Source organism: Thunnus albacares, chromosome 12, assembly GCF_914725855.1.
Source record: "Thunnus albacares chromosome 12, fThuAlb1.1, whole genome shotgun sequence".
In the NCBI taxonomy this organism is placed as follows: Eukaryota; Metazoa; Chordata; class Actinopteri; order Scombriformes; family Scombridae; genus Thunnus; species Thunnus albacares.
The window spans coordinates 4,379,659-4,401,704 of record NC_058117.1 but is presented as its reverse complement, the minus strand read 5'-3'; the positions used below and the strand labels follow the sequence as shown (position 1 = coordinate 4,401,704).

Sequence of the window (22,046 nt, the reverse complement as noted above, 5' to 3'; positions counted from 1 at the left end):
CAAAGAATATATTATGTATCAATGTATATATTAATAAGTGCAGAGGCGCATAAGAATTGTATATAAAAAGATTAATTTAATTCCACTTATTTGCAATGGATTTCCCAAGATAACACCCTTAACATCATCTGCTGCTAGTCCATTGATTCATTGACAATCATTAATAGTCACCTATTGATCTTCTGTCCTATCTGAAAGCTAAAGATTACATAAATCATTAAGATTACATAGGCTCTTAGTTACCATGGGATTATTGAAACCACCATGAACTAAAGCAATGATAGAAATTAATTTTGAAACATCCCTTCCCCCCTCCCTCTAAGTATATCAATAACCATCAGGATGTGATTGCTCTTGACTATCATACAAGTTTAAGAACATAATTTTTTTTTAATTCAAAGCAAGAAACAAGAACAACACACTCTTAACCAACGTAACGTTAGCCTAAAATATGTGAACAAGGCAGGTAACAGAAGTTCACACTAATCCTCAAATCTAAAGGAATTTTACTTTTTAAACAAACATATTGATGTAACTACATACACATGCTGGTGTGCTATATAAACATATTACATATATACATACACTATATAAATATTGTAAATCAATGCATTTATTGAGTACTAATTACCAAAAATCGCAGTTCTGTCTCTCTGTATATACATTTTCAAATTGCTCGCCGAAAACTTCCTGGAACTGTCTTCCTGGAAAACCTTCTGTTTTCCATGTTCAATGTGATGCACACAGTGGCACAAAACAGCAGAGGGAGTAATTTTCTCCTTTTGAACTGGCTGCATGAGTGATTATGAGATTGAAAACACCAGTGATACTAATTAAAACACAACAGTCTGCTTAAAGTATCACTACAAATCAATGATTTCTTACAACTTCTAAAAGATACCAATAATTTTGTCCAGGCTATTTTAGAATGTCTTTGTAGAATAAGCATGAGTTCAGTTATTTTCACAATTTTTTGTTTTGTTCCACTGCAAACCAAACAGACACGCATTAATAGTAAAATATCTTTTCATTTCAACACTGTCCAGGATGAATGGTGCATTATTTTAATAAAATGCAAGGGTACCAATAATTTCGGCCACGTCTAGATATAAGACATTAGATGCCATGTCTCATAATGACTTGCCCTTCTGGGATGGAACCATATTGAAGCCATCTTGCCTGGGTTCAGTTTTAAACTTGGTGTAATTGGAACCAATTGTGAAATTATGTTGTCTTTATATTCCTTTTATTTTTCTACTAATACACCAGTACTGTTTTTTATTCAAAGTAATGAGCATGAGACAACTGTATCTGTCTAGAATGAACCACAGAAGCAAAGATTCTGATCTCATAATCGTGCATTTATATTGCAGACAATGATTTTATTTTTTCAATTTTTCCTGAACTTAATATGTAAGAACTGTCTTTGGTGTTCTGAATGGCTAATATACTACATTAAGAAATATCTTTTATGTAGAAATCCTAAATAGATTCAGTATTATGGCTTATATTGGCAGGCAATTACAATTAGAAACACAAGAAACACACCCACTGTAATATATATTTATTAATTACATAAATTGCACATTGGGCAAGATATCCCTCTCTCTTTCTCTTGCTTGCTCTCTCACTCTCTTACACAAACACATACCGTATATATATATGTAGTAAAAATGAAAGCAGGGCTAAGATTTGTTATTTGTTAATTTTACAGGAGGCTCTGGTCATAGTAAATATATTGATTTTAACCTCTAAGAGCATTTTAAATCAAACTTATCAATAAATGCATTAAACTATATGCAATATTAACCTTTTTTCCTGATGCCAAATATTTCTCAATGAATACTCTGTATAACTGTAATAACCCTGTTGTTACACACAACAGTGAGGTCAAATTACATCAAAAGAACACAAGTTTCATATGAACAAATAATGGCAGTAATGAAATGAAGACCTGGATGGGAGGATGGTCTCCCTGGAAAATGACAAAGGGGGTGTTAAATAATCAATGGTGCTAGCTAGCTAACCAGCAAACAAGTGCCCCTGAGTTTAAAGCCTTTTAGTTAACATTTCATTGTTCAATATTAGTGTAATTCAAAGTGTAATTCAAAGACCACATTCAACATTATGATAATAGCCAAAAGTTAAGTTAACTGGAAGAGGAAGCATTACACAGAAGCAGTTTTCCCTCATTTTCGGTCCGAGTAACTTCAGTTCATCACTTGTCGTAAAATGAAGCAGCTTGTGTTGTTAACTGAATCCTGATCTTAGAGCTGCAGTGTTGAATAAACATTGCTGTCTGACATTTTAATCAGTAATATTTAGCAAATGTGGAGCTTGACAGTGTAATGAAGGTCTGGTGAGGACTTTAGCCTTAAAATTGCAGTGCCAGAGGATTGATTATTATAATTTGTTTATATATTAAATATATAAAAATATTTAAAACGGTCCTTCCTGTTAAACTCTGTTAATGTGAGCACACAAACAGGCTGCATCCTTCACTGTCAGACTGGAAATAGAGTTATTAACCAAATCTAATTTCCTGTTTATTATTTGTTTGAATGTACTTTACTGTAACTTATTGGTCATATGCTCCTACAATATAAAATGATGAGATCCTTTCTCATCTTGACTATTGTAGGTCAGTGCAGCTGGATTGGCCTTCTGATAAAAATTAAGTGGAAGAGCAAAAGAGACTTTATCACCAAATTTAGCAAAAAAAATGCTGTAGACTGGTCAGGAGGAAGAGATGGGGAAGGAGAGCAGAATGAGTGACAGGAGAGACAGGGGATGACAAACTCAGAGGAAATAGATCAGAGTATGAGAAGAAAAGTTATATGGAGAACTGAGAAAGACGAGAGAAAAGAATAATGAGTGAAGAGCAGATACAGAAACTCAGGGGGAGAGATAAAGACTGAGAGACACGTTGCAACAGTTTCAGCTGGACCTCATGATATGTTTTCTTTCTGTGTAAAATCACCAGAACAGTCAGTAATCAGCCAATAACTATATTACTGAACAGTCAGTAATATAGTTATTGGCTATAGTGGAGCTAATTTAACAACTTTATGTTCTGTTGGAAAACTGAAAATTCATCTTAATCTGCAAAGTAACTTCTGACTACAGCTTTCAGAAAAAAGTAGTAGAGAAACTGTACTCAGGTAACATTCCACCGCTAACACCATCTTTGCAAAGATGATCCCAGGAATGCTAAGTGAATTTTAACAAGACACAGACAGGCGTTTTGTTGCAGCCATGAACTTTAATTCCCACCTATCAACATGTAATGTGAAAAGTCAATTCAAGAGGTGTAGCTCAAACATGGCTTCTAGTGGCATCCAACATTGACAAATCATGCATCATATTGCCGTTTGTCTGTGCTTTACACATGGTCTACTGAAAAGCATCCTAAGAAATGCTGTTTTTCCTAAATTAGACAGATGTGTTGAGAATGAGGCTTGGGCATTGCAAGAGGAGAATGCAGGAGGACAGTCCATACTTGCTGTCTGCTATACTTGCACTGTAAGACAGAAAGGAACAGGAGAATTTCTCTATTCATGTACCATTTCCAGTAGTTTAAATTTGTAGAATAACCCAATCTAAAATCTACCCAATCTAAATATAAAAAAAATAATCTAGTAGTCTTTATACACAAACACAAATCATCTCATTTCTCTCTTGTAAATTCCAAAACATTTCTCCGATACATCCTGAAAAAAAAAAACAAAAAAAAAACACATCTTAGTGAAAACCAAAGCTGTTTACATAATTTTCCAACAAAGTGCCTTATCTCATCATATTCTCCAAATAAATTAAAACACAAAGAAATTCATAACACATACATATTAACAAAAAGGTTCATCTTACAAACATCACTACTTTACTTGACATTTTCAGCTTCTCATCGATGAATCCATGTGTGATTAAATGATATTAATTCAGTGACTGAACAGGTTGATTCTTTGAAGTGTGTGTTCACACAATAGGTACAGTTAATTAAACTAATTCAGTGCTGTTATTTGCTGGACAGTTTATGAATTAAACTCATCCAACCCTCACAGGATTGTTTATTTAACAGTAATGATTGCTCTTCTCCTCGGCCAATCAGTTTCAGCTCTCCAGAGCAGGCTGTAAGTCAGGCATGGCTGGCTGGCTGTTGTGCCAGTGGATGAGACATGAGGGGCTGAAGCAAAAGTGGGTCTGGAGTTTGGACTGGAAAAGTAAAAACAAATGATACATACTGTATAAATGAACCATAAAGACAAACTATTAAAGTCACCACATTATTTCCTTGTGAATCTGAGTAACAATTACTGCATGTTTTTTAAGAAATCATCAGATTCAGACTCTAATATACAGCAGTAATGAGATTCTTTTACTATCGTGAGAATTTCTGACATTGCTGTAAATGGTATCCATGGAGACTATACAACATGTTTTCCTATATTTGTTGCATATTGTTAGCACTGACCTGGCTGTGCGTGGGCATTTAGAGGTGAGATATATTTACTGTCTTGCTAAAATCTTGGTTAGCATAGTGATGAGTGTGTCTTTCTTACCATCCATATAAGTTAATGTAGTGAGAAGGGGTGCATCTGGTGAAATGTAGGTTGTGTATTGCAGATCCTCCATCAAAGGTGGTGTCAGCTGACCAGGAGCAAGTGATGTCATCATTGTTGAGGACACAGGATGTGGGCTGATGTGTTTCTTTTGACGAGCTCGGCAGTTCTGAAACCAAACCTGAAGTGGAGAGAACAGATTGATAATAATGTGACAATTAGTTGAGTTTCCGTGCATTATACTATTGGTACAACAGTGGGAGGGTCAGTCCTCTTAGAGTTAAACAGACCCATCTGGATCAGTTACATATGTGCATGCACATTTTTAGTGTATAAACATAAAATATAAGTGGGTAAAGCCCAACTACAGGACTCCACTTGGAGTCATTCAACTAGAATCATTGCACAAAGCCATCAGTCTTTATCCACTGTGAGCATATATCCTGACTCAATGTAGTCTGTATCTTTTCCACAATGTGATGAAATAAATAGTATTTAAACCACAGTGATTTTCCTGACAGCAAAAGTTGCAGTTTTGGCCTACCTGGATAACCCTGCGGCTGAGACCGGTCCTCTCTGCCAGTTTCTGGAGAGTCTGGGCATCAGGGTTGTTATCTTTAGCAAACTGAGTTTGCATTACCTAGAGACGGAGTTGACAGGAAAAACATGGTTTACATGGTTGGTTGATTTTTTTAACAAGACACCAGTGCACTGAAAGTGCAATATAATAAATGCCACTAGAGGGCAGAAAATCATCAAACAAGCTGACCACATATCATTGGCTTTTTATTTGTTCTGGCAAACATATTTACACGTCCTGGACACAGAGGAACATTAACACTCATCTGGAGTCTTGTTTCTGGACATACAAATATCAGTCAAACATTCTTTGACTAACACCTTTGTGGAAGTCATCAATCATACTGACAAATGTCAGAAAGAAAAATTGACCCAATAACTGCAGCAGTAGTAATGACACACACACACACACACACACACACACACACACACACACACAGTACCTGTAACTGGTCAACAGTAAAGCTGGTCCTGGCCCTTTTAGCAGGTCTGGGCATGGTGCTGGAGCCATCTTTGTCTGCCTCATCTTCTTCTGTTTTTGGTTGCTCTTAAGGATAAGACACAGGACACATTACAAAGATTATCATCATGCATCATCTGCCATTTTTTGCTACCATTGTATTTTTCTTTAATTGTTAAATCCATGTTGGGCTCGTAGTTTCAGTATGTGCATGAGGATACACATACTGTACACACGTTACACATTCCTGCCATTAGTTTCACATTATTCCACTGATCTACAGGTAGCTCTAATGCACCAAGAAGTGCAGCAATGTGCTAAAAAGGCATCCATGTTTACTAGCTGCCAACTAGTAAACATGGATGTAAACAATGTCGGTTTCAAATGTTTAAGATAAATCCACTCTGCAAATGTTGTATGATGTAGAAAATCATTCAACAGGTTTGTTAGGGCTCAAGGATACACAGTGTTTTGTTGAGCGAAACTGATTTAAAATGATTTGTAACAGTTGCATGTAATCTAATCTGTTTTTAATATAGTTTGATATGAGACTGTTACAAATACTGAAGAAGTGTTTATAAATTAGATTAATGTTTTTGTTCAACACACTCCTAATGAGTTTTTTCTTTCAAGGTTTTGGTTATCCAGCCAAACCCTTGTTATCCATCTATTATTTATCCTATCCATTCACTCACCATTTTCCTTAGCGTGCTTGATATTTTCCATCATAATGTCATAGTGTGGACGGCAGAAGACTCTGTTCTCTAGTAGTCCACACTCCTCCCCAGTGGACAGCTGCCGCTTACAAGATGTGCAGGAGAAACAAGCCAGGTGGAAGGTGCTGCCTCGTGCCCGACGCACCCAGTCACTAGAATGGATGTTACGGCCACAGCGAGCACAGCGGGTCCCATACCTCCTGAAGAAGAGTGCAAAAAACGTGTGAGGAGGAATCATTACTTTTATTTAGCTGAAGTGTATAGGGGTTAGGGGATCAATGATAGTTCAGTAATATTTAGTCAGTCTGTGGAGATGCTGACCACCATGGACAAAACAGGTTTTATACATCTTGCAAAAGAACGAGAATATACCACACACACTACATCTTTTCAGTCTCCCAGTACTTATATATATTGTGATAATGTTAAAATTTACTCTACAGTTGCCTCCTTTTTACCCTCAAATTAACATGTCGACCTTTTATCACTAGTTACTGCATGTATCTGGTCTGTTCTGGAGTCTAACCCGTTAAAAGTATAACCACTTCTGGGAAAGATTTTGGGGACAGCCTGTCTGTTCAATTGGTCCCTCATTACCAACATGTACCAGTATGTGTGTGAGATTATCAACAGCCAACACTCAGCCTGTACCAGGCTGGCTTGAGGAGTGGATGCACTTAGCTGGCTGTTGGTGTAAACTACCCATCATGTCATTAGGATTTAATGTCACCTGTCAATGCCAGCTGACTGTGAGATCTGATTGCTGGACCCATAACTTCAGTTAATATCCAAACAATAACAAAATTTTCCTTTGATGAACCCAAACCCATGGCACTCAGGGGCGGACTTTACCATTAGGCAAGGTAGACCACTGCTATAGATTTATTATAATAATAAGTTTAGATATGAAACATACAAAATTGTGTTACTATTCAAACTCTCTATACCCTGAAATTACTTACAAAAGACCCCAAAGAACTTTGAGAGAAAAAAAAAAAAAAAAAAAAAAAAAAAAAAAATCACTGTCAACGTGCAACCCCCCCATGCACTACAAATCAACTGACTACTGGACAAGCTGCTGCACACCTCTCAACTCACATGTTGCTAAGGACGCAGAAACTCTTCAAGGTAATGTGCAATTCAACACATCAAGAAGTGACACAGCATTATCACAAAACACATTCCAAAAGAAAAACAAAACAAAACAGGAAAAGTAAAGTAAATCATTGTAAAACTCAAAAGGTAATCTGCTTTTCTGTTGCTCCTCCTGAAACTACTAGCAGGACCACAGTTACTAACATGTTCCTGTCACATTGACTCATTTGTTAGATGAGAGCATCTACCCTCTTCTCCTACAAACCCTCATGAAAACAGACAAAGAGAACGATGATGACATAAGAAAAAAAAAACTGCATTCAAGGAAGAGGGAGAGTCAACTAGTAGTCTACAAGAAAAGAAAACTGCTTTCAGGACAGAAGAAAACAACATGTAGCAACATGCTGCTGCTAGTGATGGAGGAAGTATTCAGATCTTTAAAGTCACAATAGTGTTAAATAAAAATACTCCATTACAAGTCAAAGTCCTGCATTTAAAGTTTTACTTGAATTATATTATTTTACATGTTACTTATATTATTATCATCACTACAACAGACACACTACCTTATCAGCAACATTTGAATGTCAATTTAAACTACCTTATATGCTGCTGGGTAGTTAAATCTATAACGTAACATTGTGGTAATAATACTTCTGCATTTTTACTTAAGTACATGTTTGAATGCAGGACTTTTATTTTTAACAGAGTATGTTTAGTGTGGTATTTTGAGTTGGCTACTACTTCTACCACCACCAATACTAATATTCTCAATGAGACAAAGGCTGAAAATAAGGCATGAAATAGGCCCCATGACTGAGTTTGACTAGGGCCCCCAAATCACTAAATCTGCCCCTGATGGCACTATTCCGTGTACTCCCAGTGTTCCCCATGAATGGATCAAAATGAAAATGCATGAATACAATCCATCCAAAACAAATGTTTCCACTTTTAAGCAGTAATATTCATTATAATCCAAGACTAAAATTGCAGACTAACCTATCTCTACATATATCTATAGCTCTAATTTATAAAAACACAAACACAGCCACTCTTCCATTACACAGACTGTAAAGCTGTCACATTGACACATGCTTATTTATTGACTGTTTATTTAATGTTGTTTTGATATTGAAGCTGTGGGGTCAATATGTCATAAATTATAAAACACTCTACATGCTGTTAAGTATCTCCTCAGAGTCTGATCTACTTCATATTCAATTCAGAGGCATTGTAATCCAAAATTCTGTCAGTCAAAATGATAAACTAGCCTGTTTTTCAAAATTGATATTAAACTGAAATAAAATCAAGGAATCCAAGTGAGTACAATAGGCTGAAATAAAATTAATATTGGTTGTTCATTTGTCTTAAATGAAAGACATTTTCAAAGCAGTTAGATATGTGAAGAGAGAGAGACAACACTGCTGACAATGTTTCCTTAATTAGGAGAGTCTGTCAGATTATGTAAAATACTTTTGTTGAAATACTTGAAGTTTACAATGACCTCTCCTAATTTCACCGACTGGAAACCCAAATCACTTTCTGTTTTCCTCCTTGACATGTAGCTATCCCAACCCTGTTATAATTATGTGATCCCTGTTTTCAAAATGACTAGCCTCGACCTTGTTGTAATATTAACATTATTACTTGTGTATGTGTGTGTCAGTGTGTGTGTACTTTTACATGTTGTTTTTATTGACTTGTAAAGTGTACAGAGACTCTCTGGGTGACGTGCACTTTAACTAAACTGGAGTTGAAGTTAAAATTCTAAATGTCCATTGAAGTTTAGTGTTACAGTTTCCTCTTTTTCCAGAATAGAGAAATAAACAAAATTAGTGACATTGTTTTCACCTGAGTCAGCTTCATTCACTTAAAAAGGGGCATATTGGTCTTTTACTCCTAAAGAAATACATATAAAAATTATCCATTCATTCTGGTAATGCTAAGTTTTCAGACCTTCTCATGGCAGAAAACATGTAAATCTACAAAATATTATTTTCTTGCCTTCCAAGGTGTTATGTTGATTTTTAACATCAAGTGGCAAAATTCTGCTACCTACCTTTTTACCCCTAGTGTTTTTCAAAGTTCCCCCATGTGACAAGTTGTCAGCATTATTCTCCCCTCAATCACACAGTGAAGAGTTATGTAAAACTGATGAAGCTATACACATAAAAATTAGTCTGGACCACTGATGGAACATGGACAAACATCAAACTTGTTCTTATCTTATCATAATCATAAGTTTTTTTAACATAAGTCGTCAGGGATGTCATACCTGAAGTAGTCGAGTTTGCAGAAAACCTGTTTATCTTTGATATAGCAGCTCACGTGCCGCCCCAATGATGTATTACACACACTGCATGAGAGGCAGCGCACATGCCAGCACAAGTTGTTCACCTGAAACAGAAAAAAAAGGTTTTATTTTACACAACATTTAAAATAGAATACTGGCAGTTATCCTTATACTGAATGCATTTAAGAGACTGCTAAAACTACTAAGCCTCTGATTTTGAGATTATTTGGCTAATTTATTGGTTCGCTTTTTAGTGAAGAAAGTTAATAATAGACTCAAATTCAAAATATACTACTGTAATGCACTAATGATGTAGCATGGTGCCAGAAATAAAGAAAAACATCAACTATGGCACTGTAAGCAGCATGAAACTGTAAATGGAAGCCAAACTGTTGATGTACAGCGTGTCAAAAATTGTAAAAATTACCAATTTGAAACACAAATTCAAATTTAAAATGTGAAACATGATGCAAAAGGGGATCTCATAATCTTAATGTACATATTCATTTTTAAAATGTTTAAAATTTAAATTTTACATTGTAAGAGAGGAGGGAAAAACTAAAAAGAGGTGGAATAATTCTAGTACCAAATAAATGTCTTAAATACATAAAATCAGGTTAATTGACTCTTAATCCTCGACGGTAAAATTAGCCTCAGCCATTAGAAACTGGAAACACTGAGGCTAAATGGCTCTATAATAGCTTCCTTACGAATATGCCTATAATTGCCGTGTTGCCCATGAGCCTTATGCCAGCCATGGTTATAGGCTACGGGTTTTGATGTCAGTCTACCTTGAGCAGGTATCTGTCCACTATCTCCAGGCCGCAGGACGCGCACAGGGGTTTACCCTGCAGGGAGGCCACAGCGGGGACGGAGGAGGACGAGGAGAGGGAGGAGGGGGAATACGAGTCCTCCTCGAAAACATCATCAGGCCCGGAGGAACCCTGTCAGAAGCCACAGTCTGACAATGTAACAACAGCTTATAAAGAACCTTTTCTGACTTTGAAAATTACCATTTCATAAAATACCTCAATTACAAAATTTAGAGCGTCGTTCTAAGGTTGATTAGCCTCTCAACAAAAGCGAAGCAAGTGTCCAAAACAACTTTAAAACTAGCTTGTTTGGTTAGCATATTGTGATATATTCTATATAAGAATTAAAAACTTAATGCGCCGTCAGGCGAGCTTCCTTCCATTTAACTTTTCACCCTCTGCCTGTTGGCCCACACCTTTAAGCTGTGTGAACTCAGACAAAAAGTCGTTAATTTGATCTTGAAAACACCTACTGTGTCGACAAAAATATTTCCTTGTTGTAGCTGAGTGAAAACAACCTCCGTCGTTCCCCTTTCTCTCTCCGACATCGTCTCAGCGACAAGCCCGAAGTGACGCACAGGCCGGAGTGACCACAAGTAAGCTAATGTCCCCTTGAACCCCTTCACATTTCCATGACAACCACAGAGATGACCTCATTAATAAAGGTCACCCCTCCAAAACGAAATATTTGACCAAATTTCTGGTATCCCTATCTGTGCCTTTATTGTATTTATGTACGGTCATGTTTGCCGTGGACTACAGTGGTGCATATATTAACTTCCTCGGGGACGTCTTTTACCACTTTAGAGCTTTGTTTGCCACGAAACAACAGATTTCTCCGTGTGTTCAATTAGCTACCTGGGACACCATTAGACCGGCCCTCAGCACGCGCTCACAGCTGAATGAGATTCTGTTTAATTGTGCTCAGCTGAGCACGTGCATATGATAACGAGCCATCAGCCAGCCGCAGGTGAGTTTTACCTGCGGCTCTTTCAGCGTGATTCCCCCACATTCCTTCTATATTAAACTCCATTGTGCACAACTCTGTCATGAATTTGGCTGGTTTGGCTGCCTTTCTGAACTGTAGCAATATGTTGCCGAGACATATTTTAATAATCTAAAAATCTTTTTGTGTAGACAGAAAATAGCCCTACTACAATCGAAATAAAATACAAAAATAAATAAATAAAAACACAATTGGCCCACATGCTGATGCAAGTAACGCTACATTTTGTGCGAAAGACACTTTGGGAATAATGTTTTTTTTTTGTCTTTAATGAAAAATTCTCGGAGATAGGTTACTTTTGTTGGATATTAGGTGGATAATGAATATTTGTGCAACGCATTAATGCGAAAACAACAAGGCCACAAAGTGGACTATTGCATTTTTTTAAATTGATCTCTTTCATACAGAATTTGATATAATGCTAAAACAAAAAACAAAACAAAAAACAAAACAAAAAAACCGGAAGTACTGGATCTGTATACCTCCCTCATATGTCATTAATATGACCAAATGTCAGATTACTTGCTAGATACAACATACAGCCTTTTAATGAAACCTCAACCTCATGTTTAAGTCACTTTTATGGTTTAGGCCTGTAGCTTCACTATCCTAAGTTGTACTGTAGCTTGTAAGTCAATTATTTTCTGTTAAACAATACGTGGGGACAGCAAAGCATGGAAAAAAACACACCCTTCAAATTTCCATCCATTTCTATTAGCAGAAAATAATTTATGGCAAGCTTTATATCCTACTGTTATCAAACCTTCATCTTGCCTTCATTTTTTAATCGAAAAATGAATAATAATAATAATAATAATAATAATAATAATAATAATAATAATAATATGTTCTTAATGATTATACGGTGGTATATAATATAATATAATAAAATATAATGGGTAATAGAAAAGTTTGGGTCCCACCTAATTAACGAACGTCGCCGAAGCATTTCTTCCTTGTTATTTCAGCGGGGAAATGAAACCTCCAGTCTGTAGTAAAATCTATTTGAACTTGTAGAAAAGATATTAGAACTATTAATGTGAATATATCCAACTCACCACGCTGTTGGAGACAGAGTTAAACATTTTCACGGAGCATCTGCCGGCTCCTGCGTTGCATCCCCGTTCAGCCAGATGTTGTTACTCCACAGCAGCAGACTGTTGCACCTTGTTATTAGTCCACTGTACTCCAGATTGTCACTTCAGCGTTGCTTCTTTCTCTTATGAAGACTTAGCTCTTTCGCCGCTGGTACGAGTCTCAGCTTTTTTCTAGTCATTTTAAAAAGCTCAGCGCGCCTCCCACTCTGACTGTCTGGACCCGCCCGCTGCTGCATCAATCAAAACTTTTTATTTTTAGCATGACAGTTACCTCTGTTTTTATTTGTTGTTCTCACGATGACATAATGAGATCAATTTACGTATTTAATTTATGATCAATAAATTGTGATGCGGTGCAAGAGCAGTTTGCTGGGTCATTTCTCAACTTCTCATAATGAGCAAAGTGATGCTGCTGTGTTGGGTTTAATATTTAAAACAGCCGCAAAAAAAAAAGAAAACCAGCAGAAAAAAATGTATCACAGCCTTGAAAACCTTGTCAAATTGGGCTCATATAGCTAAGTTAAAAATCACTCCGCAAAAAAAAAAAAAAAATGCTTACTGAACAGAAATGATATATTATTATACTCTCCACAGTCCACTCTGACTTCAGCACTTGAGGCTGCTTTCTAAGATCTTTCAGATCTTTTCCTGTGAGAGACATTTAGATTCAGTTAGCCCAGGCTGACACTATCAGTATTTCTCATCTTTTTTTTTGCCATTTGGGACATTATAAACACAGGACAGGTCGAGTTTGGGGACTGAATTATATTTATTTAGACATCTACACCGTCTGACCAGCAGCACTCCCAGGGCAACTCCCCAACACAGCAAAACCTCCGCCTTAACTCCACAAACATGGTCAGAATAAATTAGAACAACATAGTTTCATGGATTAAATTACCTCAGACTGAGTGAAACTCTATTTCTGACATGCAACATAAGTAACTCAATAAATCAAATGCGTATCTATTAAGTTTTATCCCTTTTTGCTTTTAGGCACACACAGACAGGGTCTGGCTGTGACATTGTGGTCTCTCATTCTTTTGGAAAGAGCGAGTGCTCTTGTTTCTACAGAGAACCTCTTCTTCCATGATTACCTTGTCAAACCTTAAATGAAGATGATAGCAAGCCAAAGACCGGGGTCGAAAAGGCATGAATGAAAACATTCTCAGAGGGCACTTTGTGAATGGCAAGGCAAGGGACTAGGTCAAGAATCCCTCTGGGTCTTATCTGTGCATATGCAACCCAATAGCTCTGTCCTCCAGCCTTCAAAACAGGGTCTTTAAGGTGAATTTTAATGGCATGCTTGTAGGATAGATAGCATTAAACATGTCATAAAAAAGTGTAAACTATCTTACAACTGTAAGAACCACAAAAACATCTAATTTACTGATTGAACCCCCAAACAAATTATAGTATTGCAGTTTTACATGTTGCAAGACTGATCTGACTAGTATTTTAAATGAAATATAGTTATATGATTACTGTTTGGGATGTCAAATCTTTGACACTATCTCCACTGGACAGAATGTTATCATTTTAAGCTGTAAGATTCTCCCTTAGATGACGCTGAGTGGCTCACCAGCATTTTTTGTTACGATCACATCACATTTTAAGACTTTGGGAGCATTAAAGCAGCAACCAGACATTCATCCGTCTATTAGGACTTTGAAGAAATCCAGGATACAGAATGTGTAAAATGTTGGGTTTATTCCTAAACTTCCCAAAAAGAGGAATTTAGAAAATATTTATTTGCTATTTTAGTCGTATCAGTTTCAGCTCACCGGTGAATATCCGATTTACAGTCAATTCTATTAGATAAAACATTGTGAAGCTTTTGAAATTTTACTGCTGGAAATATAAAGCGCATCATTTTCTGTGAGCCTGATACTTTTCCCTGTGAAGATCTACTCCAGGTGTTCAGAACAGCTAAAGCAAAACATGTTTTGTATATACTGAATATTTAATGGTATAGTTAACAGGATAAATCTCGTGAGTTTGTCAGATTATCAATATTTTAGGAAAGAAAACACAAGGCAAATGAAATACATACATTGTTCTAATAATAAAGCAGCCAACTGTTTTAACGTAGACTGCAAATAAAATCCTTTTTGTTGTCTCTCACCTGTGGCAGACCCCTCCACTCCACTGCTCCCTAATCCCATCCCCTTCATAGGATTTGAGGATTTAGGAAAACACTCCTGCAGACAGCATCTGCGAATTCATTCAAATGGAGGAGGGAGTGAGGGCAGCCGACAATTAGCCCTCTGAATGTTTACCATCACGGCAGACTTAATGTTAAAAGGACATTATCCTTTAGTTTAGATCAAGGTTTTTTCCTTCACATAAATGTCACAGTACAATTTCTGGTTTATAAACCTGTCAATATGAAAATTTAAAAAAAATTGCCTGGTACAGTTGAAAACTGCGGAAATTACCTTTATGTAGGGGCCTTAATTACCACTTTTTCAAAAATGTCATGAGTTAAGAAGGTCTGAGAGCTCTGGACACACTCACACACTGCAGACACCTGCCTCTTGAAGAGAGCTGATGGGTCATTTAGTTGTCAAACCTTTTAGCGTTAGCATTCACAAGGAGGATTATTTTCTTTAACCTGCATCTGCCTAAAAGTATCAGATGTGCAACAAGATGAAGCTCTAATGCTGAATCGCTTTATGCAAGTTTTGTGTTTAGAACAAGAGATAGAACAATTTTTTTATACATACAATATCTCATTTAATCTTGTGCAATAGTTTGATTAGGTGAAACATAGGTGCAGTTTTTAGTGGGAAAATCTGGTCAAATAGTATCTAGTGAGAAAAGGTTGTTGCCCCTTTTCTACCCCTGAACTGTACAGTGGCACATTTATCGTTATGACATCAGGGTTCGTGAGCGGTGGCAGTGTTTGTTAGTGGGCTTGGTTTCCCTCCTGAGCCAAAAACATCCCAGCATCCCACAAACACACAGTTGTTTTTGCTTTAAAGCAGCAGTTGCTTTTGGTTTGGCCATGACATGCTGTGGCTTATCTCACTGCTTGGAAGTGACACGGTACGGGTGTGTCACCATACACGCATTTGCGTGTTTGTGTGTATGTGTGTGTGTGTGTGTAGGCATCTGAGATTACTTAACTTGATGTCAGGGAGAGTCACTGGTCATAGATTAGATGTGACTGTATGTGCACTGTCTGACCAGTGTGTGCGTGTATGTGGAGGGAGAGACCACCTTCCTTGCCAACTGCCAAGTTTCCATTGGTTACCTGACTCCTGACAGAAAGTGTTTAGTTGTGACAGGTATGGATGGAAGGACATGACTGGAAGACGGTGGTCCTTTCACTCTGTACACTGGAAACTATACAGACGGATACAATTAGAGGGGTCAGTAGATGAAGTGTATTTTCCAGCACTGAAGCATATCACATGGCACAGTAGTAGCAGATGCTGACTCTCATGGCCGAGGAAAAAATGACTTAAAGGACTAGATCATACAGACAGTTTGTCTACTGTATGTTATGTATTTACTGTTTTCATTAAGATGGTACAAGGATTGTAACAGCCCCTGCAAAACTACAATGTTCATTATTACTGTTTCAACACTATTTCGATTCATTAGCTGTCAAATTCAAAATAAAAGTCCCTCTCCAGCCATGCTATGGAAGCTACGCAGCTTCTTCTTCAACATTGACTTTGTTTTCTATACATGGTTACACTTCTACGCAGTATGAGAATGGCTTACAGTAGATCAATCTTGTTGCTTTGACTTTCTGCTCTTGGCATCTGCACAAATATTCAACACCACAGGTACATTTGATGTAAACATACAGTCAAACAAGGAGAATGATCTTATCTTGATTGCAGCAAGCTGTATAACCAGCTTGTGGTCAATGTGTTCTTAAACAACGTTCATGTAACTTGTACAACTGCGGCCTCAGTTTGTGGCTCTAATGTGGTCATTGGTTTTACATTGAAGACTTTTGCTTTAGAAATTAAATTAAGTAAACAAAAACAACTTTTAAAATCCCTGCAGGTTGCTAGACAGATTTATATGTCACATTAGGAGAAGCACAAGTGTAAATAATAAAATGAATGATGGCTTGAATTTCATTCAGCTGCTTCAGTTTCAGGGTCCTGGTGTTGTGCATGCTGACTCACTGTCACACTGTCATGACTTACTGGGACACTTGAATAGAACAGAGCCATCGTTATTATTATTAGTAACAGCTGTGCTTCAATGACAAGTTCAACTGTCTGCTGTGAAAAAGGCCTATACTCTACTCTTCTACTCTGCCACTAAGATACTAAGATTACTATTACGCTCACTTTCAGTGGACAGTAGGTAAAAAAAATCAAACTTTATTCAAATAAACAGCTGGAAATAACATGTGCTTGCTTATGTACATGCTGTATATACAGTACTGTGCAAATGTTTGAGGCCCTTTAGAAGTAACTGACCTGCCAAATACCTTGAAAACTGTGTGCAGGTGTACCGAGGAGAACTGCTGCTGTTTTAAAGGCAAAGTGTGCTCACATCAGATATTGACTTAATTTAGATTTCCTCTGTTTAATGAACTTTGTATCAAGTTAACTGATAAACAAAAACTATTCATGGAATTATTTTTGAAAGCATCTTCACTTTGCAGCATTGTTTCACAAGTGCCTAAAACTTTAGCACAGTACTGTATATATTGAGATATTTTTATAAAGATGAACACAGACATGTCTCACCAGAAAAACACCTTCCAGTTGCTCTTATTTTCTGTTGAGGTAATTGAAACAGACAATGAGTCAAAGGAATAGTTCAACTTAGATTAGATGAGAAGATCGATAACACTTTCATACCTGTTTGTGGAATTGTGTCTTAAAAACAAAAATAAAAATGATAGTTATATGAGAAAAACTTTGGTATGGCTTAAGTTTATGGTTAATATTAGGCACAAAGATGAGGATGAAGAATCCTTGATAAAAATAAAATCTTCACTCACAGCAGGAAATTGTTGCATGAAGCTGTCAGAGAGGGCTGTCATCTGCGTCTGATTTCCCATGTTGCACTTCTACCTTGAACTGACAGCTGACAGCCAGCAGCGTGTTCGGGCATGCACACAGAAACGCATCTACACATGCAGACACATTTGTGTGTGTTTGCTTGTCCATCATCCCCCAGCTCCTCTTTCATCTCAGCTACAGCTCCCCATCACTGGGACAACCAAAATAAACAGCAGAATTCTGGGCACTGTATTGCCTTGACAACATGGGATAAAAGGGGCGTGGCCGGGTGGAACCAGAGGAGAGCCACATCTGGGCTTCATTAGCATCAGCAGCCAATGACAGATGACTTATATTCTGCCCAGCGACACATGTATGGCAGTCTATTCTGACAGGGAGGGAAATGACATCACCAAAGGAAGCTGATGTTTCCTGGGCCTCAAGGAGCCATTTCTGGACCCGGAGAGATTTCATTTAGCTCTAGTTTTATTAGGATTGTCATTAAATGATACTGAAGTGACAGTCGTCCTGTGGTCCAAAATGATCCTAGTGATTGTGTGTTTGTGTGTGTATTTTCTTACCTTTTTGAACACCAAATGTCCTCACAAAAGTGGTTGTCATAAGCATATGAGATATATATGTATATACTCTCTATTCCTTGCCACATTTCTTCCTCATGCCCTATAGCCCTTTTCAGATTTGCTTGAAGCCAGCAATGTTATATACTTCACCAGTTAAAATGATGACTTTTTGTCAGTCAGACCTGTGTGCTGAGAACAACAGTGAGCTGAAAAATAACAATATTAGCATAGCATCATTATAGTATCTGACTAAATTAAGTTATGTCACCATCCCAATGAACATCAGTAAAATAAGGTGATTTACTAAGCAAATCTCCTCAAAAATAAACCTCATCCAACATTTGAATCTTATGTTACAATGTCAATAAAGAAGAGTGTTTTCTGTTCACTCACAGGCTGTCTCAGTGATGGATTTTAAAACGTACTTTGCTGTTGAAGAAGTCTTGATTAAGGAGCGTAGTGGCCACTGTTTCCACCTGGTATCAATATGTGATCTGTATGTGTATCTGGATCATGAGATAAGTAATAATAATAATACGTGTTTTCCTTATCTCGACTGTGCTGGCATTATGATCAGATCTCACTATGCAAATTAGTAAGGTGGGGACGGTGGACTTGTCAGTAAACACGGTTAATTTTTAAATCACTTTTTGCAAGGAAGACTTGTTAGCCACTGATACTACTTGCAGCGAGAAGGAAGAGGCAGACTCAGGTGACCTTTCAACTTGCTGGGCGGGTCCTTTTCTTAAGAATGTGGTCACGCTGTACGGTCTTCATTTACACATGGAGTCAACATGTCCATATCCAGATACAGATCGCATGTTAAAGCCATTTGACACAAAGCCCATTGAGGCAAATTAGTGATTTGTGATATTGAGCTATAAAAATAAAAATGTACAGGAAGTGCTGTTCTGATTGTTATTGCTGCTGTAAAAAGGTTTTTTTTATTTCATGTATTTTACTTCTTTTACTCTGCACCACAAGGAGAAACACATTTTCAGAGACTGATCTGATGATAAAGGATCTCCTCAACAACATTGGCTCAATGAGAGTGTTTCTTGGTTTATTTAACTGCCCTCTGATTTCTTTGTGCACAAGAGAAGATAATTGAGTAATAAAATGATTACATGATTATTTAGTGGGTGGAACAAAATGCATATTTTTTGTTTTTCTTCCTCTGCACATTGAAACTTGTGCTGCCACAGCTTCTACATGAATGTGATAACAATCACTTCAGACTTGTGCTGTGTTGAAAGTGAAATGTTGTTAGGTCTGACCTACTAAGATTGCCATCAAGACTTTTACAGGTGCATATTCAGACATTAGACCAACATGTAAAATTGCACATCATATCTTACATAACAAAGTGCATGTCTGAAAGATGCTTATGATGTTTTTCTAATTCTTCTCCAGCTCTTCTCTTTTTACACCCCCCCTCTCTCATGCTAACTGCTGCTCTCCTGTTGATTAGTATAATTGTTTCTCTGATGCTCTCAAGTGGCACAGAGCCGAAGGATGGAAAGAGAAGTGAAGGAAGAGGAAAAAGAGGAGGGTAAATGAGGCAGCTGCTCTTTGACCCTGCCCTGGAGAGTCATCAGGACATGGTTAAGTGGGTAGTAGCAATCAACCAATCAGCAGTAAAGGTCAAAGAAAAGTTACATGTGTGTATCTGCGTGCAATCTCCCATTCATAAAATCTAAATTTAGCAGAGATTTGATCACATTCTGTCCTCTGTGTTTTCTTTGCCCTTTTATACACAGTCAAAACTCACTGGATCTCCATTTCAGAGTGTATTTTTCAAAGCTGCCTCACTGCTCCAAAGGAGACTGTGTTTTCTCCTCAGAGGCTAGCTAGCATGCTAGCGCTCCACTGAGATTACTGTGGTCGGTCAAAGCCTCGATCTGGATTTCAGTGGTTTTATTGCAACACAAAAGGCTCTTTGATGCTGGCACTCAAATGTTCAAAACATGAATCATAGATATAGCTGTCGTTTGTGTGGTAAAGCTGAAAAGACTGAAATTTCACTGTTTGCATAATATCCCAATATAAGTAATGGACATACAAGCTAATAGCATTTGCAGTTGGAACATCTGCAGGGTAATATATGTTTCACAGCAAAAATGTGAAATGTTGCTCTTAGTGTATGTATACTAGTAGTATTAAGATTAAGATTAGAAGTAGACTAAGTAGTACTAATAAGTAGATGTCATGTTTTACACAAGCAATTAAAAATTCCAGGAGGAATAGCTGAACCAAAAGTTTATTGGTGATTGTTTTTTTAGCGAGTTAACTGTTTTATTTTAATTATTCTAATGGGCAACTAAAGTCCTTTAAGTGTCTATTATTAATATTTTTATAATAATAATGTATCAAATGACAGTGTGTAATGTGGTTCATAGTGATGAACCTACAGAGAATGATCAGCGACTCTGCAGCTCTCCTCGATTTTACAGAGCTTTATAGTGAGTTTCAGCTCATTGTCTAGCTGTCCGGCTGCAACTTTACTGTTTTGGTTCACTCTCAGCGCTCTTATAGTGTCATTTTCAGTTGCAGCGGGCAGCTGTTTTCAGAGACAAAGCTGTAAAAAGCCACTGTACACTACCTGCTCAGCACCAAACAGCAAACAGACACAGTTAGCTGTAGACTAGCTGAACATAGTGGAGCATTTAGCAGCTAAGTGAATATTGGACTTAGATTCACCAAGTGGACAGAAACAGAACTCACAATGAATGATAATGTTGCTCTATAACTGCTGGATGTGGAAATAAGCAACTGTGTGCTAACAAGTTCAATATATCAACTTAAAAATTGATGATAAAGTGCAATGTTGCATTCATAACTTGTTTCTACTGCCCCCAAGCAGCCAAAAAATCTGTTATTGCAGGTTCAAGTATTCGATGTAAGAACTGGAACTATTTTTACAGTTAAGGTTTTTTCTATCCCAATTAGCGCTGTGCTAATGCTTCATTAATGCCATATGGGACAAAAAGTAGATTTAGCTGAAAAACATTTAACAATGATTCAACTATTTGTACACATTGTTTTTTTTTTGAGGTTTTTTTTTTTAAATCCAAGGAACACTAGAGATCTTGATTTGTTGTTATTGTAGAACATGAACATGAACTCAAATGCACATGATCTCTATATCAGGAGTACAAATCAACAGACAATATCAGTCATGGTGTTGAGGGCTTCAGAGCCCTTAGAATGTGTAAAGATTTGCACATTGCTAAATTGTCAATATAACAGCAAAGGCTAATCTTCTGTGATGTGAATCTACTTGACAGCTGTGACAATGTTGTGCCTTATGTCGGTGAAAAAAATACCAGTTGTGAAAAGGTTTTCTTTCTTTTTCCATTCCACTTCTGACATGTCTCTTTCTCCCCATCTTCTCCTTCTGTCTCTCCTGGTTTCCTTCATTCTCTTTGTATTTTTGTGTCACTGTGACTCTGTCTGTCTCTAGTTTCTCCCTGTCTCTGTGACCTGCACTACCACCATTACCAGCATACACTGAGCTTTGCTATGAACATCAACATGATAATGCACAGTGTGTGATAGCACTGCATTTCAAAGTGGTTACAATGACAACAGCATCCAGGTTCATGGGGCCTAACTCCAAAGAAAAATGCAAACCTCTAACAATACACGCTATCATCTTTATTCTGATTGTATTTAAAAGAGACATAATAATATCTACTTCATTATTACAGCTCAAGAAAAGCTATTCTCTCTGCAATCAAAATTATAAATAAAAAGGTCAGTACATGTGGATTTGGTTTTATGGGTTTTACCAACCAGCAAACTTTGATGGCAATCCTCAAGTCAGAACTCAGTCTGGTTTGTAGTTATGTTCCATGTCTGTTCAGAGA

General features: G+C 37.2%; 1 protein-coding gene across 2 annotated transcripts; it reads right to left on the bottom strand.

Moving 5' to 3' along the window:
* Nucleotides 1-3,238: 3,238 nt before the first annotated feature.
* LOC122994569 (LIM/homeobox protein Lhx8-like) lies at nucleotides 3,239-12,759 on the bottom strand. 2 transcript variants are annotated; one of them, XM_044369306.1, is made up of 8 exons: nucleotides 12,579-12,759; nucleotides 10,494-10,646; nucleotides 9,685-9,806; nucleotides 6,294-6,514; nucleotides 5,582-5,685; nucleotides 5,104-5,199; nucleotides 4,560-4,740; nucleotides 3,239-4,212 (listed from the first exon to the last, which is right to left on the bottom strand). In XM_044369306.1, exons 1-8 carry the CDS (start codon nucleotides 12,603-12,605, stop codon nucleotides 4,136-4,138), a joined length of 981 nt encoding a protein of 326 aa, XP_044225241.1. In that variant the 5' UTR covers nucleotides 12,606-12,759; the 3' UTR covers nucleotides 3,239-4,135. The 2 variants fall into 2 exon arrangements, with proteins under 2 accessions (XP_044225241.1, XP_044225240.1); XM_044369305.1 differs by lacking the exon at nucleotides 12,579-12,759 and adding an exon at nucleotides 10,988-11,380.
* Between the last annotated feature and the right edge of the window lie 9,287 nt (nucleotides 12,760-22,046).